At 42.1% G+C, this 27,935-nt stretch overlaps 1 protein-coding gene and 1 long non-coding RNA gene across 4 annotated transcripts in view; one reads left to right on the forward strand and one right to left on the reverse strand.

The window, feature by feature from the left end:
* Positions 1-23,474, forward strand: C1H21orf91 (chromosome 1 C21orf91 homolog). 3 transcript variants are annotated; one of them, XM_073303511.2, is made up of 5 exons: positions 5-229; positions 1,116-1,246; positions 19,559-20,092; positions 22,415-22,477; positions 22,990-23,474. In XM_073303511.2, exons 2-5 carry the CDS (start codon positions 1,123-1,125, stop codon positions 23,148-23,150), a joined length of 882 nt encoding a protein of 293 aa, XP_073159612.1. In that variant the 5' UTR covers positions 5-229; positions 1,116-1,122; the 3' UTR covers positions 23,151-23,474. The 3 variants fall into 3 exon arrangements, with proteins under 3 accessions (XP_073159620.1, XP_073159630.1, XP_073159612.1); XM_073303519.2 differs by lacking the exon at positions 22,415-22,477 and having other exon boundaries at positions 1-229; XM_073303529.2 differs by lacking the exons at positions 22,415-22,477; positions 22,990-23,474 and adding an exon at positions 21,634-22,386 and having other exon boundaries at positions 2-229.
* Positions 17,188-27,935, reverse strand: part of LOC144930963 (uncharacterized) — a 12,439-nt gene continuing 1,691 nt past the window's right edge. The window contains exons 2-3 of the long non-coding RNA XR_013636473.1: positions 26,161-26,217; positions 17,188-18,066 (exon numbers count right to left, since the gene is read on the reverse strand). This is a non-coding gene — a long non-coding RNA (uncharacterized LOC144930963). The remainder of the gene's footprint in view (positions 18,067-26,160; positions 26,218-27,935) is intronic.

Here is a 27,935-nt window from a genome sequence, read left to right on the forward strand (position 1 = left end):
CTCACTTACCCCGAACCTCCGCGGGCCCCGGGGCGGGCGTGACGGGAGGCGGCTAGAGGGCCGGGACCACGGTCATCGAACCTTCCCCCTCCCCCTTTCCCTGTAGCGCGATGGTCTCTTCCGGAAGCGCGCGGGCGAGGGCCTCGAGGAGCCCGCCCGGCCGCCGCTAGCCACAGGGAAGCGGGGCTGGGGAGCCGGCGGCCCGGGAGACGCGGGCAGCGACGCAGCGGTGAGGGGCTCTGCCTGCCGCGGGGGTCGGGGTCTGTGGTGAGGGGCCGGCGCGGGGGGGGCGCTGCTGCCGCTGCCGCCGCCGCCGGGCTCCGCCTGTGTCCGTCCCGGCCGCGCTGGGCGGGCGGAGGGTTCGGCCCCGTTGCTCGGCCGCGCTCGCGAGTCCAGCCCGGGCCCCAGTGGCTCTGCTCTGGGAGCCGGCCGCGCCCCGTGCCGCTCGCTTGGCGGCGGTGCGGGGTCGCGTCATCCCCGCCTCGCCCGCCGGTGCTGCCCCCAGCGCCCCGGCCCACGTGTCCGCCACGGGGCTCGGGATAGTCTCCGTCCCGGCAGCGCTGCCGTAACTCGCTGCGCCGTCAGACGCCGCTAATTGTCCGCGGGCGGGGGCCGGGGAAAGACCGTCGAGCGTGTCGTAGGACAAGCTTTGTTGTTGTCTAATGTCTGACTGGAGAATTACCAAGGAGGACGTGGTTTAGGCAAACGTCTCTCGTTGCATTAAAATATTTATGCAGTGGAGTTAACAGAGCGCATATAGAAGCCTCTTTAGTCCTTCCCCGTGTTTTCTTGTTCGTAAGATGATGTGATCACGTCAGATATGAAAAGGGAGAGGCATCTGATTGCTTGTATTGCTTTCAGAAATTATGCGCTGATGAATAAAATAATAATACTGCATAAATGAGTTTGTAGCCTTTATTTTCTTTTGTGCATCTGTGTCCAGAACTCAAAGCGCTTTCAGGAACCACCGGTTTCTGTAGTAAATGTGGATGCATATTGACTGAATATTGGGTTTTGTTATCAAGAAATGCAGAATATATATCTTGCTTCCTCGTTTTGACCAAAGGACAGTATAATGTTATAAAATAACATTATCACCTTTGCCTTTCTCCTAGGGGCACTATGAATGAAGAGCAGTTTGTTAACATTGACTTGAATGATGATAATGTTTGCAGCGTGTGTAAACTGGGAACAGAAAAAGAAACACTCTCATTTTGCCACGTCTGTTTTGAACTAAACATTGAAGGTAAGAAATCAGTACAACTTAGCTTAATAGTGTACTTCATTCTAAATGTCCCAGAATACCTTGCATTGAGTTAAAGAGAAAAAGAAGGTTCTAACACAAAATTTAAAAAAGGGAAGTGATTTGGTGGCTTGAAGCCAATGAGAGACAAACTCTTGTCTGTAGCTGTTGGTGTATAAATAGTTAAAAACAAATTTGTAGTAATGCGTAATTTTAACACTATTTCTGAGTAACAGTGTGATAATTTTATGGATATTCTTCCTCAAGTCTTGAAAATCCTGAATATTTAACGTAGTTTTGCTATTCTAAATAACTTCTTCCTGAGTAGATGACTTTCATTATTACCTTTTCTTTCATGTTTCAGTTAATTTCTTTATGTACTATAAAAATCAGCTTGGCTGGGCTTTTGGATAAGCAAAAATTTACAAAAAAGTAGACAATCACCTTTTCCATATAATGTTGTATACTTGTAGTGATAAATAGTATCTAATTACAGGAAATGCTTTTCAAAATACCAAGAGAAATTGTGTAATGGATGTTTTTCTATTTATTTTGGAAAAGTATATTTGTACTGTGGTAGCGCCTGAAGTTCCCAGTCAGAGATAGGTGGCTGCCTATGCTAAGCCCGGTCTTTTGTTCTTTTGATTTTCTTTGATTCCTGTCCATCAGCTCAGCAGCAGTGATTGGGCTGCATTAAGTCTTTCCACCAATACCTGTTTTGTTGTGGCTTTGTTCATCTTTAAATCTCTTTGTTCTATGTCATTCACTATGTCTGTCCAACACACCTTTGGTCTTCATCTGTTTCTAGTTCTGGTCCTCTGGTATGTATCACCATGTATGCTATCCTTTCCAAATTCATTGCTGACAGGTGTCCAAACCATTGCAGTAGTATTTCTTCCATCTTATGTGTTTGGCACTGTACAGAAACTTACTTCAGAAGGCACTCTATGCCCCCAAGAGTTTACAAATAAACTAATGTAATTATATAATTATCAGATTGTAAAGTGTAAGCACAACACATTTCCTGATAGGTTAAAACATCAGTTTTTATAGGAATAATCTAAACAACCATATTGAGGGCAGGGACAGTGCCTGCAGCTTCAAGGGTCCACATATGTGGATGTTTTTGTGGCCTGAACAGCCTTGTTTTAAAGTGTCAAGTTTTACTTTATTGTATTCATCTGTGTGTGAATTAAATTGCACCACAAAAGAGTGCTGCAAATTAGAACTTTTCCATTTTGATACACCATAAATGCTTTGTAGTATCACATGTCTGAGTCTGGCAGCAAACAAAAGTAATCCAGTCTGATTATATAATGGATAGATCTACCCATCCCAGAAGTATTTTAGCAGGGGTGATCCCAGGCCATGCCTACATTAGGAGTGCTTTACTAGTATAAGAATACCAATATACGATGCTGGTGAAGTGCTCCTCGTCTGGATGCAGCTGTACTGGCAAAAGTGTGCTTAGTACCGGTATAATAAAACAACCCCCAAAGAGTGAAACACGCTATGCCTCTAAAAGTGCAGATTTTCCAGTAAAGCTGCTTCTACAGTGTGGGGTTTTGCTGGCACAGCAATGTTGGTCAGGGATCACAGCAGTCCACGCTGCTGACCAATATAGCTATGCCAGCAGAAGCCTAGTGTAGATCTGGCCTGCATTGATTATGGGCGACTGAAAGGGAACAAGTTAATTGGTATGGAATGTATGAAGTTAGTGTGTCCTTTGTGCTGTTCTAAGTAGTAGCATCTCGTCCTATATCTTTCTTTCTGATATAGGAAAGAACTAATTGATTGCATTTAACATGAAGGAGGGGTGGAGGGTCACAAACTTCATAGCTTGTGTAGGCCAAAAATCCCAGTGTGCCATACTCCTGGTCTTTCTTTCAGGGACTCCCTGCATCTCTCCAGTCTCTTCTCCCTCCCCCCCCCCCCCCCCAGAGATTCTTTGTGTTCCCCATTCTCCCCACAATGGGAGGTGTCTTGCTTCCCATTTCCTCCTACCTAGGTAGCAAGAGCTTTATGTAATAAATGCTCATTTTCCCACTTTCCCCATGCGAGGGGCACTTTCTGCTGCCCCATACCTGGGTCCCTGTTCTCCACTCCTGAAGGACTGTGTGCACACGCCTCCATATGCACCCATTCCCCTCCTTCCTACCCTTCTTATTTCTTTCTGGGTGATAAGTCCCTCAGCCTGCGCCGCTTCCAGCAGCTCCCATTGGTCTGGAGCAGCAAACCGCGGCAACTGGGAGCCGCGATCGGCCGAACCTGCGGACGCAGCAGGTAAACAAACCAGCCCGGCCCGCCAGGAGCTTTCCCTGCCCAAGCGGTGGAACAAGTTTGGGAACCGCTGTGTTAAACTATTGGGATGCTGAGCAGAGATGAGATAGGGTATTGTTATGTTGGAAGACATTGATGGATGCTATCAACCAGGTTTTTTTAAAATCTATAGACAGTTGCAGAGGTGATTGGAGATTTGCTTAAGAGCTGGCAGCAGCTTCATGTGTTCCCCATTGGTCTTGCAGTTTATCCCAAATCAGTCTCGTTCCAGTCTGCATAGAACATTCCCTTAAATATTGGAATTGGTCAGATGCTGCATTCAAAAGTTACCACATTACAAAGAAATGCCATTGAGTTTTTGACCAAGCTTGCAAAGGCCTTAGAGGGTTTTTTGGGAGGGTCAGGGAGCACTGTTGAAGTTGAGGTCAAGGTCTCCAATGCCTTTGCTGTTCCTCAAGCTTTATTAAATGCCTGAAGAGTGAAACTGATGTGAATGCTTGCTGTCTATAATTATAAAAATATGCTCTGTTTCAGTTCTAACTGAAGTTTTAATGACAGGTTTCAGAATAGCAGCTGTGTTAGTCTGTATCCGCAAAAAGAAAAGGAGGACTTGTGGCATCTTAGACTAACAAATTTATTTGAGCATAAGCTTTCGTGAGCTACAGCTCACTTAATGCATACATAATACTAAAGAATGGTAGTTGTACTCGTGTCTCACAGAAGCCAGAAAATATATTGGTCAGTCTGTGTCACTTTCATGTGCTCTCAACTCATTTTGGTAAAAATTAAAATAAAACAGCCTTAAACTTTGTCACTCATTCAATTAAAAAGGTAGTACACATCTTAATCTAGCAAGCACTTGTGTTTAATACTTCAGTAGTACTGCACCATCTGCCTTCCCTTTTTATGTAGAAAGGGCTTCCTACTATAGCTTCATCTTTTGATAGTGAAACTGGACAGTTGCTTTGAATTAAGGGATATTGTCAGTGTACTTTAAAACTTGGATTTTTTTTTCATAGTTTTTAAAATAACTGATAGACTTACAGATTTCTCTTTCTGGTTATATTTTAATGCCACCACCTACACTTTAGGATTAAAGAAAACCTGGTGCCATAATCCACCAAATACTATACTTTTATTTGCAGTTAAATGCTCTTGTTGCAGTGTAACGGCTGTGCATGACTTGTGAACATAAATGACTTTCACATTCAGACACTTGCTTCTTGCTGATAGGAGCCTTGATATAAAAATATTTCTGCTTTTATTGTGAGATTACTGTATGTATTTGTCTCTCTGTGCTTTGTTTTGAGCAGGTGAGCTTGAATCTGAGACAGTAGTGGATAAATATAGCTTTATAAAAATCTCAGATTTAATATGATTGCAAAATAAATGCATTTATTTCTGGTTATTTTGAATAGTATTAGAGGTACTAATATTACTGCACAAAAGTCTTTGTTATATAGGCTTTATTTTTAAGATTTGTTTTACAAAAAGCATAAAGAAATAGTTACTTAAAACTATTTTTTGTTTAAGGTAAATGTGATGTGTTTAGGTTCATATACTTATCAATCTAGAAACATTTAAGCATTGATGCCCTTATCGCCATAGAATCTGAGGACTTCATAAATACTGCCTTTTGCCCTCAGTATGCCCCAATGAATTTGGGAAGTACTGTACACGTTTACAGAGGGGAAACTGAACCAAGGCACAAAGTAAAATAAGTGATTTTTCTGAAGTCTCACTGAAAATCTGTGGCTGAGCCAGAAAATGAATCCTGGTATCCTGAGTCCCGGCGCAGAGCCCTGATGACTAGATCTTTTCTACCTTGAAGTGATATTAAGTTACTTTCACTAACACTTCACTTTGACTTGCCAGAACAGTTTACTATTTGGCATGTAGACAAGTAGTAATGGTCTTCAGTTATTCAAGACTTGGGAGGGTACCACATTGGGTAATCCACACACTTTTATAAAGGAAAATGCATCAGGAATTTTCTTACTAGCTTTACATTTCTATCATTCTGTCATCAGTCACTTCTTGCACAAGAAATCAGCAATCATTTGTAATTGCTAATTTTCTTGCACTGAATAGTTATAAATTATGAGATGCAGTATGTCAGAAATGTCATGGCTATTTAAAATTTATAGTTGCTGCTTTTTATTTGAACTGTATGGCGTCAGGCACTCAGACTGTTAAACTTGCAAACACTTAGTTTATTGGGTGTCTTTTCTATTGGTGAGTGCTAGCTGTTCCGATGGGAAGTACGCAAGCACTTTTGCAGTTCTTCAGAAATGAAACTGGTAGCTAGGAAAGAGATATTCGTTCTAACTATTGTATATGATGTTTGGTTTAACTTAATATCTGAATTTATATTTAGATAAGAGGTTTGCCTATAAACAAACTGTTCCCTCTCAGTAAAATAAAGAAGCCATTTGTATTTTAAAACAAACTTTCAATACATGTAACTGTGCTTAGTATCTTTCCAAGGTAATAAGCATTTCCAGTGCCCCCAGTAGCCTGTGTCAGCTTCCCTTCAACATTTTCTGGAAATGAGTTTTCATTTCCCTCATATTTCACAAAGGACCCAAGCTTTCTCTCTTGACTTGGTCTCCTTTAAGGTCAGAGTTCTGTTTTCTTCCCTGGGGAGTATTTGTCAGCATTTTTTCCTAAAACTGCCTGTACCAATTTCACACATCTTAAGCAAAACTAAACTTATTTGGCCTGAGATTTAAAACAATAAGAAAACCAGAAAGGTTGTAGAACTTCAAATGTATGTAGATTAAATATTGTAGAAAGTACAGATAGTTAGGCTGACTTCTTAATTAACCATAAACCATGATCTTTCAGTTGGTTAGTATGGACTCTAACTTCAGTGAGATTCCAAACAACTGTAGAAGTTCATTTGTATGGATAATGACTACATCCTTTGGGCCTTACTTAAGTAGAATTAAAAATGTAGTTTTTCATCTAGCTCTTAGGTTGGGAATGTTCCAGTCTGTCATTAGGTTGTTTCCTGGATTGGTGTTAGGGTTTCAGTATGTTTCAACTTCTGCTTTTCTGAGGCTGTTTTTAGGAGTTAAATGTTTATTAGCATGTTTGGACATTAGCTCAGATGGCAGTACGTAATCACAAGGATATCTATACTCAAAATTCAAATGTCTCGTTCAGAGCCTTTTGTGAGTGAGCAGACAGGTTACCCTCTACACCCCTCCCCAATCATATTAAATAGCATTTTTGCTCATTTAAAAGAATTCCTTTGAACCAGTAGGGATTTTAGCCTTTGAGTGAAATATAAATGCATGCTGTGTCTATACTGTTGGTCAATATTTGTATTGAGTTAATACCATAAGGACCAAATCAGGCTCATATCATTGACTAGGTGCTGTATAAATGCATATGAAGGCAAGGGGAGTTTTGCCATTGACTTCAGTGGAACCAGGATTTCATCCATGGTCACTCTCCTGAAAAGCTTGCAGTCTAAATCAGTAGGGATCCACCTAAGTTCTGAAGTCCACCTGATCTGAGCTCTTGGCAGGGTTGAGCCAAAAGACAGAAGACACAGGAATAGACACATAACATATGCAAAATATTACAGTTGCAGCTTTGATTCTCCCTGTTTCCTGATACCTACCTATATAATTTCTTTGGAGGAAGGAGGGTTATAAACTATCATTATTTAAAGAAAAACTTGGATTAAATCACATCTTAAAATTTTTCTATACTTGTGCTAAAGTATTAGTAAACTTCAAACATTATTTCCATTTTAATATAAACTTACATCATTTGTTCACCTGCCTTACACTTTGCTCAGTTTGTGTAGTCAGATTCACATTTTAATTATTATGTGTTAATCTGCACTGTAAGGGAATCTTTGTATCCAAATCTCTTCTTTGGGGGAAAGAAGGTGTATTTACCTAAATATAAATCATTTTTAATTTAAAAAATGTTTTTTTGCCAATTCTGAATTGTGCCTAAAGTAACTGATTGTGTCCCTTAACACTTAGTTCAGAATAGACATCTGATAACTCTTTAAACCATGTAACATGTTAGTTATGCTGAACAAAGTCTACAAAAACTTAAAAGGTCAGTTTTGTTCGTGTATATCCTTGCATGTCAACTCTTCTACGGCTTTAAAAAGAAGAAAAAACCAACAGCTCAACCACACACACATAATTTAGTTGCTTTTTCACAACTACAGGAAACATGAAAAGATTTGTTGCTTAAAATGCATTTCCTGTTTCTAATTTATAAGGCTTAGATTGCTTAAGTAAGCCAGGAAATCTCATGATGTATCTCGGTTCTACAGACTCTTTCTTCCCTCCCCTCCCCCCTTGTAATTTCGTGTTGGTTGTGGCGTAGGAAGGGAGACTAACTGAACCGTTTTCAGTATTACCCATTAGCTAGCCTGGATCTTTAATTTTAGCAGAAACCTTGCATGATCTGAGTTGCTTCTCATCCAGACGGACACATCCTCTGTAAACTAGTTTGGAGACTCTGCTTTACTACTGAGCTCTGCTTTGCCTCTCTGACGGATGCTCTAATATCGGAAGCTTAAGACATCTGCATGCGCTTATTAAGAGCTCAGACTTGGCAGTAAAGGTCTCTTCCAGCATTTTTCCTCCAAAAGTTGGATGTCTCTCTTTTTTTAAGATATGCAATACAAAAATAGATCAAGGTGCGTTGGTTCTGGTGTAATTCAAAAAAACTTTTACTTCTTACACTGGACTACCTTGCTTGCATGCTCCTATCACTTAATGTGTTTTGGCAGAAGGGAAAATAACTGTTCCAAGACATACTAACTTAAAACCTTGTTAATGCAGAATTATTGAAAACATTTGACAAGTCTATTATTAAACATCTAAAATGTCTTAAATAAAAGCTATACTATATTACATGATAAAATCTAAAATCTGATGTGTCAGACTGAAATTTGTTACTTAACGGCAGAACATGTGCAGTGAAAGTTTCCGTCATCCACTCTCGCCAGTTTTTTCTCCTCCTACGGAAGACTCCAAGTAGGGGTTAAAGTAGTTCAGTTGCTATTCATTTTTTTTTTTGTGTGTGTGTCCTGTCTGCAAAGACTAATTATGATGGTAGTCTTCAATGTGGACTCTATTCCACTGGAACTAAACCAGAGGTCTCAAACACACAGCCCGCAGGGTTATTTTCTGCGGCCCCGCCAGCTCCCCGCAGCCCCCCCAGCATTTACCTAAAGCAGCTCCGGCCCGGCATGCACCACTCCGGGAAGCAGCCGGGACCAGGGTTGGAGGCCCGGGGGTATGTGTGTTGCCCTGGCTGCTCCTCCAGGTACCTCCGCCAAAGCTCCCATTGGCTGCGGGGAGGTACCTGCAGGAGCGGCCAGGGCAACACACAGACCCCTGGGGCCCCGCCCCAGGTCCTGGCCGCTTCCCGGAACGGCGTGGGGGGCAGGCAGGCAGGGAGAGAGCCTGCCCTGCCCCTGGTTAGTGCCGGGCCGGAGCCACCCCCCGAACCCCTCCTTCAGCCGAACCCCCCTGCCCTGTGCTCCCTGCTGCATCCCGCACCCTTCCTGCACCCCGACCACCTGCCCTGAGCCCCCTGCCGCACCCTTCCTGCACTCCGACCACCTGCCCTGAGCCCCCTGCCGCACCCTGACCCCCTGCACCCCGACACCCTGCCCTGAGCCCCCGATGCACCATGCACCCCAACCCCCTGCCCTGAGCCACCTGCCTCACCCTGCACCCCGACCCCCTGTCCTGAGCCCCGATGCACCGTGCACCCCCTGGGAGCAGGAGGGGGTGGAGTTGGGGTAGGGATTTCAGGGAAGGGGTTGGAATGGGGGCAGGGAAGGGGTGGGAAGAGGCAGGGCCTCATGGAAAGGTGGACTGGGGGCGCGGCAGAGGCAGCAGGGCGGGGGTGGTGAGTGGTGTGGCCCTTGGGCCAATATACTAGTCCTCATGTGGCCCTCGTGGTCATTAGTTCAGGGGGTCTCAAACTCAAGACAGACCAGATCACTACAGGCCACTGTTGGATAACAACTGCTTTCGGTCACTATTGACCTGAACCGCTATCCAAGGCTATGCAGTCTCTCACATTTTTAGGAAGCTGTAGTCATTGTCTTTCTTTTATGTTTAAAAGAATTTTATGCACTTTACTTACAACTTCACCACCAGCCCAGGAAAACTAGAGATTGAGTAATGGCTAGCTTTTGGCCTCAACACATTAGTTGTTGTTTAAGCTACATGGGGATAGTTACATTAATGTAGTTAAACCAGTTTAACATGACATAACATTTCAAGTGTTATGTTCACACCGCGCAATGCTACATTGATTTAAGTTCAGTATAAGTTGGTATTCCATAGATGTCATAACTAGGGCTGGATCTCCCAGGGAAGGCAGAATCAGACCAACTGTTAAGTGACTGAAGCATCTCAACAGCTATGGACAGAAAGGAAAAGCACCAAGAGTGCCTAAAGCCACCTAATAGGCCAGGTAGGAAGGATTTGGTGCTCCAAAGTACTGGATTAATAGGATGGTAACACAGGTTTCCCATCACTGGCCCAGCGGATCCAGAAGACCATGGAACGCAGTTTCCCTCCTTCCTACACTTTTGTGGATGAGTAACCCCACCCCAAAATCCTGAATTAATAGAAGTTGGGGATAGGACAGGCACCAGCACTATACCCAGATAGCAGAGTCTTATACTCCCTTCCGCTGCTCTTTAGATCTTAGGCCTGGTCTACACACTAAACTGCATCAGTTTAATATTCCTGAGGGCATTCTGCACCAAAAAATAAAAATATCTGTGGCACAATATTTTAAAATTCTGCAAGTTTTATTTGTCAATAAATAAATGCAGAGGCTCCAGCATGGCAGTGTGGAGCATAGGCCACTGGCTGCACGATCATGTGAGATCACCCTGCAGCCTCCCCACCACCCATCCCTGGGACAGACTCAGCGGTGAGGCTGCATCCAACCCCGACATAGCACAAGGCCTGGACCTGCCCCAAAAACACCCTGGGGGCCTTCCCCTGTGTGCAAGGCGCACCATGTGTGGGGCAGGCAGGATCCAAGTATGAAGGGACTCAGTGTGGGGTGAGAAGGTTCTATGTGGGACAGTCTGGGTGCAGGCAGCTCAGCGGGGGGTCTGAGTAGCAGGGAATCTGGATGCACCGAGGCTTGCTGGGGGGGTTCCAGGTGCAGGGGCAGTGGGACTCTGCAGGGGGTTCCAGGTGAAGGTGTTTAGGGCTCAGCAGAGGGGTCTGGGTGTAGGGGGCTCAGTGGGAGAGTCTGGGTGCTGGGGGAATGGTGTGTGTTGGGGTGGAGGTCTGGGTGCAACTAGTTGGGGGTCTGGATGTGGGGGCTGAGGCTGGTGCATGTGCAGTGGGGATTATCAGTGTGGAGGGGGGTTGAGTGCAGGGAGCTCAGTGGGGGGTGGTCTGGGTGCAGGGGTGTGGGGTCCGGAGGCAGGGGGTCTAGATGCAGGGGGGCTCCAGATGCAGGGATTGAGTTCAGTGGAGTGGGGTTCAGGTATGGAGGGCTAGGGTGGGTTCTGGGTATACGGGGTAAGGCTTGGTGCGGGTGTCTGGGTATGAGAAGCCCAGATGCATGGGAGTTGGGCAGATGAGGGAGCAGCTCCCCCAATAGTGATCCCCCTCTTCCCCCCCCCCCCCCCCAGCTGAAGAGTGATGGGGGCAGGAAGCAGGGGAGGAACCCGAAACAATGTACCTGCACTTCTAGGGAGTGGTGCGTGACTGCTCTTGCAGCTTCCCTGTCAGAAAGTCATTTTTCTGCAGGGAATCAAAGAAATCTGCAGGGAACACTAATTCTGCAAACACACAGTGGTGCAGAATTCCCCCAGGAGTATTAAATTTTAACTAACAAGGTGCTTTCATACAGACTCCATTAAAGTAATGCACTTTAACTGGATTATCATTTTTAATTTACACCTGTACATTTAATTTTTCAGTAGAGGAGAGTGCCAAACTTAGTAGCCTTATAGTGAACATTTTAATTAAGTAATATTGCAATACAAACCTTCATTAACCGGTTTAGTAAGCTTTATAGCATTCATGTATCTGAAAAGTGCATTTTATGACTAAAAAGTTCCTTCCTTTCCAGCTACTGATAAAATTAATTGATGTTCACAGTTGTAAAAGCAATTAGAACTGAGAAGTCCCATTAGACGCTTGCTGGGATCTGAAGGTAATGGCAGTAGCTTATTCTGTTACATTTAATTTAAATTGATAGGGTGGAAAGACCAAAGTGTCTTAACAGCTACCTAACAAAGTAAAATGCAACAGAAGTTAAGCAAAACAGGCTGCTGATCACTGCAAGTTGGTCATGTAGGCATGTGAAATAGTCTTGGTGTTCAAGAGCATCCTGTGGTGTGTTCAGCATTTGCACCTGTTGAGTGGATTTAATCTTATGTACTTTGAATTTTGAATGACTATTCCCCACCCCCCAGGTGAAGTGATCAAAATACCTGCAAACATGGCTGAGAGCTCTTTTTTATTTAGAATATCACCAAATGTAATCATCACAGGGGCTTGTGATCTGTTATTGCCTTGGTTTTAAGTTCTCATCCATTTTTGGCTGTTTTTAAATGTACAATGTAATGAATTATACTTGTGTAATAGCATGGTGTTTGGCTACTAGTATTCTTTGTGTTAATTGCTGCAGCATTGCTTCCTTCCCAGAAAACTGGGGAAAGGGCGAATGGGCAAGTGTATACATATACCCGTAAAAGCAACTATTGATGCATACCTGGCTACTAAAGACTAGACTATCCAAATTAGTCAAGTCATGCTGGGAGCACAGGTGCAGCAGGCTACCATGTGGGAATTTTGAGGCACAAGGATCAATATTTTAAACAGTGTAATAAAGAAACCCTGGGACAAGGTTAGCCAGGGAAGCTCTGGTTCAAAGTTGGCTAGTGAATATTGTATCATTGTAAGATAAACTTATGCTGTAATTTACCATAACCTTGATGAGCTTTGCTTTGTTTGCTTATTTGCCCCTTTCCATAGGGTGGAGGAAGAACTAATTTAATTGCTACCAGGACTGAATACCTGTTTTCTTGATAAAACTGACTAAGCTGCTTGGTCCATGGCATTCTTCAGTTTGCAAAAAGTTTTTGATGAAATACCAATAAAAGGAAAAAATAAATCTTAAGACTCTGTGTGGTGTGTGTGTTTCCAAGAGTGGCATTCCAGTTACCATATAAAGCAGATGGGCAATGTTTTGGACTACAATATCTATTGCATGGAGAGTACTTTTTTCTGTAGGTCTGATTCTGGATGAGTGTCTGTTAGCCTGTGGTGGGCTGGCAATTGTAAGTTCTGAGTTTTCAGTCCAAAATGTTAAAGAACATCAGTTCTAGACCTTAGACAGAGCTGCTGTGGAGGAAAGCACTACTTATCACTTAACTCATTAAAAAGGTAGTTAGAAACTATTGCATCAAAATCATGTAGTAAGATTGGTAGTGTGGATGTGTGAAATCTTGGAATGCAAAGCTTTCATGATAGCTTAAAGGTGACCTACAAATGATTTGTGCACCCTTATTTTGCTGTTTTGTTGTATAAAGACTACTTCAAATTCCAAATTTAAAAAAAAAAATTAACTGACATAAGAAATTTAAATTTTGGCCCTCTTTGGCTTTTTCATAGACAACATTGTGCTTGCAAAAAACAAACAGTTCTGTAATTTAGTACAGAAATGATCATATGGTTTAAAATTATGTGGCTGCACAACTGACATAGTGCAGAACATGGCCTTGAGTTCTTCTCTTCTGTTTAATTCTGCTTATATAACAATTATGTCTGAAGCTCACAACTTCTAATATCATACTCTGACACAGAATAGATACATTTGGTCAGTGTGATAGTTATTTGAAGTCCAGAGCAAGAAAATAAATAATGCATAAAATTGTATTTGTTGGAATAGTAAAGTTATTGGCCTGGAAGGTTGTTGCAGTAGCCTGACTCAATTGACTGCATAAAATGATGGGACTAGGGTCGTTCTCATGCTTATGTGCACTCTCTGGCCCAATATTGAGCTATTCCAGAGGGTAAATACTTTTGGCTGGGGGGGGAGGGGGATCACGGTGGGGGAGCAAGCATGGGAGACTCTGTACCCTAGTGGCTTGAGCACTCACTTGGAAAGAGCGAGACCCAGGAACCAGTTCCCCTGCTCCAGTGATTTTTTTTTTTTTTAATTGTATATCTACAGTGGAACAGCTTCAGCAGGGGAGATTGAAGGAGCCCCACTTCAGATTATTCCGTAGACCAGTAACAAGGGCACTGACCTGAGAGGTGGCAGAGCCCTGTTCAAATCCCTTCTCTCCCTCAGGCAGAGGAGGGTTTTGAACAAGGGGTCTCTCACGTTCCAGGCAAATAAGTCTTACCACAGTGGTTAGGTTAGGGTATGAGGGAAGTCATCCTCCTTTTTCCCAGCTTCTTACAAAAACAACTTAATGCTAAAGCAGTGTTTGCAGCTGAGAGTTTGAAGCAGATAGAGACACCTCCCTGCAGCTTGGACATAGGCACTGATCTCTGAGACAGGCCAAGGACGTAGTGCACACACTTAGCTTGGGATTTCCCATTGGGTAATTTAAGTGGGGAACCACCTAGTGTGCTGACTTTTATTAATCCCATTCTAAGACACCTGTCTATCCCCCTTCATTGTATATGTAGCATAGTTGCCAAAATCAGGCTTTGTGAATCCCAGACCCCTGAAAATTAGGTATAGTGACTATGCCTAAACTACTTTATGAATAGGGCCCTACCAAATTCACAGTCCATTTTGGTCAATTTCACGGTCATAGGATTTTAAAAATTGTAAATTTCATTATTTCAGCTACTTAAATCTGAAATTTCATGGTGTTGTAATTATGGGGGTCGTCCTGACAGAAAAAGGAGTTGTTGGAGGGTTGCAAGATTATTGTAGCGGGGTTGCGGTACTGCTACCCTTCTGCACTGCTGCTGCCTTCAGAGGTGGTGCTGCCTTCAGAGCCGGGTGGCCACAGGGCTGCGGCTGCTGGCCGGGAGCCCAACTATGAAGGCAGAGCCGCTGCCAGCAGCAGCGCAGAAGTAAGTATGGCATGGTATGGTATTGCCACCGTTACTTCTGCACTGCTGCTAGCAAGGTGCTTCCTTCAGAGCTGGGTGCCCAGCCAACAGCTGCCGCTTTTCAGCCGCCCAGCTCTGAAGGCAGCACAGAAGTAAGGGAGGCAATACTGCAACCCTCCTAAAATAACCTTGCAGTCTGCCAGCAACCTCTGTTTGGGTCAGGACACTCAGTTTGAGAAATGGTGGCCTCCCCCATGAAATCTGTATAGTATGTGGCAGGGATCGGCAACCTTTTGTCACACGGCCCATCAGGGAAATCCACTGGCGGGCCAAGACAGTTTGTTTACCTGCAGTGTCCGCAGGTTCAGCTAATCGCAGCTCCCACTGGCCACAGTTTGCCGTGCCAGGCCAATGGGGGCTGTGGGAAGTGGTGACCAGCACATCCCTCAGCCCGCGCCACTTCCCGCAGTCCCCATTGGCCTGGCAAGGCAAACCGCAGCTATTAGGAGCTGAGATTGGCCGAGCCTGCGGACGCTGCAGGTAAACAAACCATCCCGGCCCTCCATCGGATTTCCCTTACGGGCCGGATGCCAAAGGTAGCCAATCGGTGGTATATGGGAAAAGCCCACAAAAGAACAGATTTCATGGCCTTGAATTTGGTAGGGTCCTATTTATGAATGTATCCCCATATATGATTTAGTAGTTAGGCTGATCCCAACTCCCACAATAGACACAGATATGTCAAGGGAAGAATTCTTCCAAGCAAGGGGGTGGATTTACTACAGTGATGGAAAAGAACCCTTCCATTGCTGTAGTGCTTGTAGTGTAGACATACCCTCAGAAACTTCATGACCTTTTTCACAACTGAATTTGACACTATTGGGCTCTCAAGTCTATAGATGAGTTACTGATTAGGATTTTAAAACGTCACCTCAGAACATGTATAAAAATAAATACTTTGCCCAGGGTTGTGTTTAAGTAAGATGCAGCTCTTGTATTATTACATTTTTTTTAATATACATTTTTGGTTGGAAACTTAAGATAAGAAGTGGGGCAGTGAATATCCATTGTACTAAATCACATCTTCGAAGTGCTTGTTGCAAGTTGTAATTAACTCTCCAACATTGAAAAAATGTTATAGCATCTTAGTAAAATTCAAACTTTGCTCAGTGCGTATTGTCTGTCACTGTTTTGCAGACGTTCCATTCCTTACAAAAAAGAGAAAATGCCAGTTAAAATATTGACAGACGTATTTTAAAAATCCTTCCTTGTATCAGTTGAATCAAAAAATAAACTGAGCATCCCCTTGTCTCTCTGTTTTGTGTTTTTACAGTGTTCCAGGCGTTCACTGAGTCAGATCCATAATTCTCAACCTCAGTTTTACAAGTAGAAAGTTATGCACCTTTTGACCCTCTGACACATTCTGCCAGTAATTACATGCATGGAACTCCCACTGAAGTTGGTGGGGATAATGGCCATATATTCAAGGGCAGAATGTGGCTTTATTTAACACTCTAGAGTTCTTAGTGGATCTGTCAACATTTTAATATACTTCCTTTATAAACTCTGAGTGCTGCTTCTAATTGCAACATGTCATGTCTCCTTTAGTTGAGGCATCAGCATTTCTTCATGAAGTCGCACTCATTCATTTTTTGAAACTTAGCTGTTTAATAGTTACATTATGCAGAAACGTGACCAGCAGTTGCCTGCTTTCTGGGTTTGAAAAACCCAGTCATTGGTGGGTATAGTTCTTTCCCTTGTGAATGGAGGAAACCATGTATCATAACTTCTGACTAAGGACCAGGACATTCTGCACAATTGAAAAGTTGATTAAAAAAACCCAACACTTCTAGCCCTTATAACTGTCTGAATGTAAACCCATCATAAATCAATGCAACTGCCTTCCTAAGTCTTCAGACAACTCTTAAGTCTCTTCTGCTGGTCACACTTTTCCCAAAGTGCAGCAAAGTGAAATCAAGACAGAAGGCTGAGGAAAACACTGTAGTAGAGGACATCCTCCCCATTGCACCTTCTTTTGGTAGCCAGAGGAGATTGAGGATCTCAATCTCATTAGGAGCCTCCTAGTGAGAAACTGATATGAAAGATGTGGCCCCTGCGAAGGATTTTTGGGCAACATCCCGGTGTATTCCAAGTAACCTTCCACTTTCCAGTAGCTTAAGGGTGTTGCCCCTGAAGAGCTGGGGACCTCACATTTAGCATGTGCTTCTGGATTGCAGACTTGTTGCTTCAGCTTCAGTGTAGCAATCTGGACCAATAATTTTAAAAAATTAATCTATTTATTTTATTTATTTACTTTGGTTTAAAAAACAAACAAACATTAGAGCAGAGAATAACCTGAAAGGTAGGGAAATCTTTGGAGGTGTACCAGAAAGAAAGGAAACTGCAGTGCACAGATCAAATTGGAATATGAAAATATTTCCTTTTTTAATGTATGGTGGAGATGGCTTCCAGAGCCCGTGGAGATGGCAGCTGCCAACCTAGATTTTTAAGGCCTCTGTCTTGAATTTTGTATTCTGTATTAATTTGATCAGGTACAGCATGGTCTCTTCTCCACCCCCATCCTCCCTCCCCACCCCACCCCCACCACCACCACACACGCACACTCTCCATGTCTTTTGGGAGAGAAAATAGCATATTCCCTGGCTTTTTCTGAGTGAAGGACTCTGTCCCTATTTGCAGTAGATGTTTGACTGTTCTCATGGTAGCCCTCTTGTGAGGATTTCTGGATGTCATGGACATAAGTCTGTCACTTAGATATTTGAGCAGTTTTAAGGAATAGCTTTTTCTGGACAGTGTCCAAATCCATTTATGCAACCTAGTCTGTGGCCATCTGTGAGCAAATTGATGGAGTCTGCTGCCTAATATGGAATCTCTTGTGTGAGATGGAGTCACACTAACTACTTTGCAGGATTGATGTCCTTGGTCAAAAATCTTCTGGTTCGTGTCTGGTAGACTTTTCAAGCCTTGTGTAGACCACATGACGTTGTTTTGTTTTTAAAGTATTATCTAAATAGAATTGGGACAACAGTTTGGAGGTGTGGGTTTAAAATTCCTTTCATCCATCCTCCGCACTCCCCGAACAACCATAGTTAAGAAACTAACTTTGTGGGGATGGGGGCGAGAAATTCATCCTCTATCGACTAATGACTTCCTTGTTTTTCATGGGAGGAAACAAAGAAGTATATTGTAAGTATTGGCGTAACTCTTTAAACTGAACATTCCATATAACCGTTACAGTGTATGGGTACTAGGCAAAAACGTAGAGACATTGTGTACTGAAACTTACATTCTGAACTTAATGATAAAATATTTTCTCTGTCTTCCCTCCCCATTTTCTTGCACAAGACCTTCAGGGGATCCTTAGTTACTGCTGCATGGACTGTTTTTTTTTTTTTCAAGCCAACAAAAGGAACAGACTTCATTGTGCATTCTGCTCCCTATCCAAATCATTAGTAGCTTCTTTTCTGTGTAGCACTGTTGGACAAAGAGAGAGACTTAAAATACAGTAACTTGTATAATATTTCACTTAAAGATATGAGAGACTTGAAGTTTTCATAAGCATAAAATAACATCAGCAGCATTTCATGCTGAAAAGAAAGGTGAGGGAGGGGAATGGTATTGAAAAAATCAATCTCAAAAGTCTGAAGGCTTTTAAGCAATGTATTCACTGTAACTTTGACTTACAGACCTTTCTATTCTCTGATGGCTTAAAGATCTGATGGCTTGCAACAAAGGCTTGTTGCCTCTTGAGTTAAGCAGATTTGCTATATTTAAGTTATATTAGGAAGCTATGAAAAGAAAAATGATTTGCCTTTCCCTGGTTTACACTAGAAATGTGTATGTATTTATCACTGGAGTTTGCTTTGAAAGTCTTTTGCAGGTTATCTTTGAAAACTATAGAGTTGATAACCAGAGCTTGAGGAAAAAAAACCTGTCTCCCACATACTAGCCAATGGTAGATATGAAACATGGAGGGTGGAAAGATGTCAGTGAAGAGTTGAGGCAGTATGTTGGTGAGAAGTCCAACCTGTAGCTGCTGGGTAGGAATATGTCCTTGGACCTTATTTGGAAGGTCAGTCTTTCCTGTATCTGGCTAGTAGGGTCTCCTTACCTATGTAGCTCCCAGAAGGTGAGAAATTTTGTTTCTCCTCCACCAGACCCTTCTGGCTGCTGAAAAGAGAAAAGGAGGAGAAGGATCTCCATTGTTCTTCTTTCTCCCTCGCTTTCTGGTTTTTTTTGGTTCCTCTCTCCCCATAAACTGTTTCAGCACTACATGCTTTCCTAAGCAACAGTATGAAACTAACTCTTAAGTTTCACTGCTGTGCACAGAATTCAAAATTAGAAATAAAACTAACCTGAGTCTTGTTAATTTAATTCTGCTGCAGCTTGGGAATGTCTAACTGGCAATAGAGGGACTCAGGGTGAAGCCAATACATTGTTGTGCACAAGCTTCATCTTTGGAACGTTATCTTTGCAACTGTAAGGGCTAGAAACTTAGTTTTGAGTAAAAACTTGGATTCTGCAGAAGTTGATGTACAGCACTCTGCCTTTCCACTCATTAGAGATGAACAGGTAATAAGATTTCTCAAGCCTTAGGGTAAAAGCTATTTAAAGAAGAGTTTTGTGTAGCTCAAAAGCTTGTCTCTTTCACCAACAGAAGTTCGTCCAATAACAGATATTACGTCACCCACCTTATCTTTCCAAAACAAAAACAGTAAGTCTAATACTCTGATACTTAAGTGTTGATGCAGCATATGCTTGTGGCCTTTTTGTGCTCATTGAAGCCTTAGTTGTCTTCAGATCCACTTAAATGGAAAACTGCCAACACATTTTGTATGAGAGTCCCGGAAACAATATATAGAACCACAAATTCAACTTGAAAACATAAGCATTTGCTTTCTAAGTATTAAAGGTATTACGGAATAACACACATTTTACATAATCAATGTCATTTCTATCTTTACAGGGGTACCAAAATCCAATCTTCTACACACAAGATCATTAAGGGGGCACAGAGACTGCTTTGAAAAATTCCATTTAATAGCAAATCAGGACTGCCCACGATCAAAACTCTCCAAAAGTACCTATGCAGAAGTAAAAAGTATCTTGAGCAAAAAAATTAACAGGATTATACAGTATGCACAAAACAAAGATTTGGATTCTGATTCTGAGAGCACAAAAACTTCTCAACACCAGCTTTTTAACTTCAGACATCAGACAGACAGAAAACTGATTCCACAATTTGACTCCCAAGTACCCAGGTACTCTGCAAAATGGATAGATGGAAGTTCTGGGGGTATCTCAAACTGTTCTCAAAGTATTTTGGAACAAAAAGAATCTACTGATTTCAGACTTGATATGTTGCAAGAAACAGGAGCTACATTCTGTTGCAAGAGTGTTTTGTGGCCTAGTTGCAGTCAAGCACCGAAGACAGAAAAAGCTAAAAGTGATTCAGATGCCAATGCCCAAAGACAACATCCCTGTTACAGCAGGGACGAATGTAAGTAGAGGGGGAATTAGGTGGGTACACTTCTACTTCTCACTATGGTCTATATTCTGTAAAACGATCTGTAGTCTCTAACAGTTAAGTTCACCCACATACTAGCTATAAGTGTCTAACGTGCTGAAACAGTTTATTTTACATCTATAAAAACTAGCTTTCAGGCGTCTACACAACCAAGCGAATCAGTGTGAGGTGTTCACTTTATATCCCTGCTAGTCTTAACCCAACCATCACATAGCATGTGTCTCCTAAGCTCTTGTGAGGAGAGTTCTTTGCTTATCCTTCATAATTCAGACATGGCAATGACGCACAGTCGTGTCAGTGGAGGTTATTAGCAGTTTACTGACTGACTTTTTCTCATTATTGTTCCTGAGATATGTAATTCAGAGACCAAATTGCCCTGAATAGTAGAATGAATTCGAGGAAACTAGAGAAAACTTTGCATAGAACCAAAATAATGTGCAAAGTAAAATAGTTGAGATTAGTCACACTCTCAAAGTATCCTAAAGTACTTAATTATATACTGGTAACGATTATAGGTATATACAGTAGCCCTTATGCACTAAAGCTTTCAAACACCCTTGGACTTTGGAACCTGTCTTATTGAAAGGCATATTGACTAGGACAGTGAAGTTAACTCCCAGCATATTACTCAAAGTTGTTAATTCATTTAAACTACAATACAAAAACATATTTCTTGCAGTGCAAAGACTTAGGGGAGTCAGGGATAACAGAGGAGCTGAAAGAGAGGGAAGTAATTGCTATGAAGGAGCCAGAGTGTGAACCTGAAGAAGGGGAGTGGGGGGGTTGGGTATGGATGGAAGAAGTATGGAACAGGTTCGTTTTTTGGTGGGGTGGGGCTGGGGAAGCAGGGATTTAGGGAGCCTCCGCCATGCCATGCGGACCTATTTGACCCCCTAGCCTCTTCCATTCAGTCAGGCACCTCTGACCCTGGCCCCATTTGTTCCTGCCCACCCCCATTCAGCTTCTGGCTCAATGTCACCCCACTACCTCTGTGCCCCCCCCTTCCCCCACTAGCCCTTCTAAATTCCAGTCTGAGTGCCCCACACACGCCCCAGCAACCCCATGTGCCCTGCTCTTTGTCCCCTCTATATTGATGCTTCCTCACTTGGCCCCGTGGGCAGGGCGCTGTGCAGAAGATAGCAACTAAAATGGGGCAAGAAAAAATCCCAGGTTGATTTTAACTTTGACTTTACTTCAAACAAGTGCTAGAAATGTTTTTAATCTTCTGAACAAGAACTTAGGTGTAAATGGGTGCAGTGTGGTGGTAAGTCTGCAGTAAGCGACTCTGGTGCACCTGCTCATGGCTCTGCTAAGCTGCAGCACAGTAAAAACTTACTAAGATCTTCAAGTTTCTGCTGCCTCTATGCAGCATCCTGTGGGCATCTGTGCTAATGACAAGGTTTGTCACTTTCACTCTGCTGCCTGGGAAATCTGAGCAGCAGCAGACCATACCCAGCCTGCCCTGCACTTGTGACAGCATAAGAGGCTTTCTCATGAGATTTTTTTTTTTCCAGACACATACTAGGCTTTGGCCTCACTCTCCTTCCATTGACTTCAGTTGAAGCAGAGTTTGGCACCCCTGAGAACTTTTCAAAACCCTTCTGAGGGCAGTCAAGCTGCATAGGGAAGAAAGACATGGAAAAAACGATCATGGAATGGACAGTTGAAAAGCAAGCTGAGTAGAAAATAGGAAACTGACAGTTTTCTGGCACTTCAAAGGGCTCTAAGGTGGTACAGGGTTTGTCTTTGGTGCTTGTGGGATTTGGGCAAGAGAAAGAAATACTTGACTTTGTTCTGAGTTCCCGAAGGTTTGAAAAATGTTGCCATCGGGCTATTTGTGTACATCATAGTCCAGCATGGCTCTTGACAGATGCTTTCTACCTTGAAGGAGTCATGGCCAGAGGCAGTTTTTGCAGGATCACAAACTTCATAGCACTTCCTATTCGTGCTCACCATCTAATTGTGGAGGTGCCTAAAAGTATGAAAATTAACCCTCCCCACACTTAGAAAAACATAATGTGATCATGTAGTTAAAGACTGCATATCTATTCTTACAGCTTTAATTCTGGCACTTCATAACATTGAATGTTTGACTTTTAACATTGAACTAAGTGTTTTTCTATGAAATACACATTTGTCTTATAGCACAATTATCATACTAGAAAAATCTCAAACACTGACAAATCCACATTAATACAGCTATTAACATTCAAGGGTAGAAATAAAAAATCTTAGGTGCTTTTTTGTTATCCCCTGTTTTGGTGGGGGTGGTGATGGGTTTTGTTCATGTTGCAGTGAATATGATGACTCCTGAAGAGGTAGAGCAACTGAATGAAAAACTCCTCAAGCAAATCCAGGGTGAGAAATAATTTTTAAATACTTATTGATTTTTTTTTTATAATGCAGAAAATGTCATTTGAAATGAAACTCTAGGTTTGCTTAAATGATCATTTTGAAATCTACACAAGCTTGAATTCCAGAGCAGAGACAGGAAAAACACTTCTACATTTTCTAATGCACTTACCTCTTGATAAACAGTTACAACTCCTCAAAGATGTGCTTCTTCATTTGCTGGTAAGGTATTTGTGCAAGAGTTTAAACTGTATTTTAAAGTAAGCTCATTGAGCTTAACTTTAAATAAAATTACAAATAAATTAAATGGGATTATTTAACAAATGCAAGTGTTTAGATGTTAAAACATACTGGGGCGTTGTATACCAAGGAGTATTGCAACTAAAAATGTTTGAATGTTCTCCCAGTACTCATGCTCTCTATTGTGCACCTGTATATATCACACTGCATATTCCAAAACCAATTTTAACACATCTTCAGGCAATGGCTTTTAAACCTGACTGTCCACCTTCTTACAGATGTTTTTGAGGAGCTGACTCGGCAAGTGCAAGAAAAGGATTCTTTGGCCTCAGAACTCAATGTCCGCCACATTGCTATTGAGCAACTGCTTAAGAACTGTTCCAAATTGCCATGTCTACAGGTGGGAAGAGCAGGAATGAAATCAAATGTCCCCATATAAATGGCATGAGGTCCTTACTAGTATTAACTTTCCATAACAGTTCCATTAAATAAAGCTGCACCGACTTCTAGGAGCTTTTGGGGAAATGATGGGGGGGAAAAATTTCTTCAAACTTAAATAAAACAAGTTGTATGCAACAGCTTTTGGATTCTAACAAATGCAAGTGTTTAGATGTTAAAATCTACTGGGGGGTTGTTTTCGTTCACTCTGGAAGTAGTTTTTTCCATGCACAATTGGCAGTGTCCCCTGAAGCAGGTGTCATGTCTTAGTGATACAGAAATATTTGTTCAACAACAACGAACGACCTGATGCCTGATCAAACAGCATCCAACCAAGAGAGCTTTACAAGGAGAGCAGTATTCATGAAATTCCTTATTTATTATGAGCAATATTTTATTATTGAAATTTTATACTGAACAAAAGTTACTATTTTAGGTACTTTTTCAAATCTCTTTATAAAATGTTTGAATGATTCTGTGTAACATTTATGCCTTGTGTATGGTTATATTTCATGATTCAGATGTTTTAAAAAAAAGTTTTCTAAAGACAAATTTATTTCCCATTAAATAAATTGTGATGGTGCATCTCTTTTTAGCAACTTTATAATTCAAGAAGGTGATTTCATCAGGCATGGATTGTATCTTCTGGTAGAATAAACTTAAGCACAGCACCTCTTTTTTTTTGAAATTCCATATTTTGGTTTTAGTGTATGGAGTTGGTTTTGTATGTGTGAAATATTTTTCAATGCTTAATAAAGGTATATGGCTTCAAAGAAACTAAATAAACCTGTAATACCTCATTAACTGTCTCAATACTAGTGTTTTAAATAGAATATGAATTGAAGAGACTTGGTCGTAGTACAATTCTGTATCTTGAGAGGAACTAGTGCTGGGAGCACGAATAATACTGTGCTTACCAATATTAAAAAGGCACAGTCTCTGCTCTTTACATTTCTCAGAAGAAGGGATCTAATATGTAAAATTTAGGTAAACAGTTAGTGTTTTGTTTTGCTCATTCTGTTGCTACTGCAAAAAACAAGTTACTAGTAAAGGCTTTTCCCAGAGCTGAAATAAATTAAACTGATGTGTGCACACAATTAAGATGGCATGGTGCTGGGGTTTTCATATTCAGAAGTAATCTAGTGGCAGGTAGGAAAGAGGTGGGAGAAAATATGTCAGAACAAACACCAAGGCAATATTGTTTTCTAGGGTTTGAATACTAATGTGACTGTCACATGTAGTTCAGAGGCCTTCACCTGTTAGAAAGGAACAACTGCAAAATCTGAGCACCAACATTAGGAACTTATGAATTGTTTGTCACTGCGGTATTTTGTGATTGAAGGGAGAAAGAGCTGTAATATCAAATGGCTTGCATGCAAAATGAGCCCTAGAAGTACAGTGGTGCATTAGCTAATCCCTGAGTATCTAAAACTACCAGAGAATATGGATTCTCTATAGGCAAGACCACCTTTAAACCTTCTTAATGTAATATCAAGATAACTATAAACATGAATAAGATGTTCAGCAAGGGGATTTTTTGGTAGTGTATTGATAAAGGTCTCTGGTTACTTAACTGGATTACATTTTGAAATATTTACCCTTTTAGAGCAGAGTAAATTCAACAGTTTATCCTAGGCTTTCATCAAAATCAAAGCAGTAGCTTTGCTGTTAGCATTTTTATGAAGCCTAACCAGTCTGAAATATTTCACCAGCCAGATGGAGAAGATTTGAGAGCAGTTAATAGCCACTATGAAAGTAGGCTATTGCTCCTTCTGAGATGTGCTACTTGTGTACTTGAGAGAGAGAAAAATTGTCTGCTTGAGAAGCCAAGCAGCTTTATAATCTAATATATAGTTTAATATATAGCCCAGTTTGTGGGTTGCTAATACCCACACCTACCCAAAATTCAACTCCAGCGGCACTCTTCATTCCTCTCTCATACTTAGTACCCTTGCTGATGCTGTAAGTGGTTAGTCTTATGCTGCTAACCAGTTGCAGCCTGCCTCATCCTACTCACAGTAGATGGGGGAGAGCTCTAGCCTATATTTAAAATGTCCATACAGGTTGAGTTGACATAGCTGAGGGCAAGCTTTTCGTCTAGCTATCTTGGATCCCAGTTCAGTGAAGCTGTGGCTGTGTGAGCTGAACAAGCCAACCTGGAACCCTGTGTAAGGGATGAAAGGGCAAGCCTGCACTAAAGCAACTTCACTGCTGGGACCCAAGCTAGCTCAGCAATGTAAGTTCAAGCTGCAATCACACCTTGCCCTTGCATACCCGTATTCCTAAAGAGCAAAGTGTTGCAACACCTAATTTGTATTCACAAACTCAAATGCGTGCACAGGTTCCCTATACAACACATGGGGAGACAGAGGTGCCTGAGAATGCGATCTACAATAGCCAATAGCAGGCAGTGTTAAGAGGGGTATGTCCTAAGACTTAAGTGCCTTGCTCTGCTTGGGTTTCACAGCCCTGAACCCTTTCCTGCAAGAAGAGTGGCAAAACAACTTTAATTCTATCCAAAATGCCTGGGAGTGGGAAGAAAGAGGCCTCCCCCCTAACCTTTAGCCTAAGAGTTAGTGTCCAGAAATGTGGGAGACCCAGTTCTCCCATCTGTCTCCCACTTCTCAGATGAGTGGTGTTAAGCTACAGAAATATTTTCACTCTAAATATGCAGAGCTTCAGAGCATGAAAGAAAACTACTCTATAGTCTGGTGGCCTGGGGCAGTCATCTGAAAAAACAGATGAATGTACAAGCTGAACCTCTCCCTGCTGGGGTCCTACGGAGGCATGGAAACTTAACATCTCACTCCTGACCAATACCATCTTTGTGGATTTCACCAGTGAACTGGAGACCTTTCACAAAACTAAGGGTCCTGCAGCCTCATCAACCACAGTACTATAGAAAATATCTACCAAACTCTCCCTAAAAAACAAATTTAGACTAAGGCTATGCTAAAGAATCCACTCTTGACAAAATCCTGGTAGAAAGGAGATCTCAATCTGTATTTTACCTTAAACAAGATGATTGGAGTCCAGGGGTAAGGGTAGGCAACTTCCTCCTATAGAAGCTGAAAGTAAAAATCCCCAGGTGAAACACACTTACTATGTAATAATGCTTAAAAATACATACAACAGAGGAGGACATTAATAATTCCATATTTCTTATTCCGAATTATACAAAACAGATCCCCCCTCACGCACAAAACACACAGCCCACCTGACAGCCTTTAATGAATTCCTTGATGAGGCTGTTTGGCCATGAATCTTGGCAACCCATCATTAGTATAAGTTAAAGGCTCATATCACTGATAAATGGCGATGCAAAGATTCTTGCTGCAGGTGGTTATATGCTCGGGATCAGCAACATTTGGCACGCAGCCCACCAGCATAAGCCCCCTGGGGGGGGGGGGGCTCCTGCTGGCTACGATTTGCTGCTGCAGGCCAATGGGGGCTGTGGGAAGAGGTGGCCAGCACATCCCTTGGCCCACGCCGCTTCCTGCAGCCCCCCATTGACCCAGAACGGCCAAACCTGCAGATGCAGCAGGTAAACAAACTGGCCTGGGCCATCAGGGGGCTTACCCTGGTGGGATGCGTGCCAAACATTGCCAATCCCTGTTATATACCTAAATCAGGACAGCTTTATTAAATCAATCCAACTGCAGTATCATACCACTCAGAGGAACTTCTGGTAGCGTAATTGCTAGGTCCTAGAGCCTCAAAGGTATTTAGGCACTGAACACCCATTGATTTCAATGGGAGTTAGGTGCCTTAATATACTTTGATCATTTGGGCCTAGCTGCTGAAATAGTCTTCAGTAGAGTTGCTTTAGATGAGCTTGTTAATGTAGTAAAACTAAATGGAATGCAGTATACTATATAGCTAATTAACAACTGAGGACAAAAAACCCACACCCTTTACTGCTATCCAACTACACTGCAAATATTCAAATCCATCACCTGCTCAGAATTCAGCCTGGAAGTACTTGCACTTTCTGAAGTACCAGGACTTCTCAAACTTTATAGTAGAGTGTTTCAGAGTAGCAGCCGTGTTAGAGTGTATTAGCAAAAAGAAAAGGAGTACTTTTCTTCCGATGAAGTGAGCTGTAGCTCACGAAAGCTTCTGCTCAAATAAATTGGTTAGTCTCTAAGGTGCCACAAGTCCTCCTTTCCTTTTATAGTAGAGTGTGATACTGTTTATTTCCTCTAGGTGGGCAGCTATGCTGTATGAGTTTCTAATGAACCCACCCAGAGATAATACTGATGTCATGAGCCAAACAAAGAATGGCAATAGGTTTCACACAAACACACCCTATAGTGGAATAGAGTAATATGAGAGGTTAAAGAAGTGAACTTCAACCGACAATTATGTCTCACTCTCTAAAAAAAATTATCTTTAGACTCTACTGGTCATCCCCAAAGACTTTACAAAAATCAAAGCTGCCCCCACTGATCCATGTTGGCTGTTGGGAGGTGGGGTAGAAGCACAAAGGACACACACTCATATTTTGGTCAGGTATGTGATGCTTCTGGACTGGTACTTGTCATAGTTCAATGCAACTGCACCTGTAGTTGCCTGCAAGGCTCCCACCGCATAAAATTGAGATGAGATCATATTGTTTCTCCCCAAAGGGAAATTCTTAAACATATAAAAATTGTGCTTGTAAAGTGTCTCAGAAGGTCATCAAAATTAGATCACTGTAAGAACCAAACAGCAGTTTCATGAAGACTAGAAGTAATTTTTATTTAATTATATTTTTAAAAACTCGGGTTTCTGTTCATTGCTTGAG

The sequence above is a fragment of the Lepidochelys kempii genome, chromosome 1, assembly GCF_965140285.1.
Source record: "Lepidochelys kempii isolate rLepKem1 chromosome 1, rLepKem1.hap1, whole genome shotgun sequence".
NCBI classification, from domain to species: domain Eukaryota; kingdom Metazoa; phylum Chordata; order Testudines; family Cheloniidae; genus Lepidochelys; species Lepidochelys kempii.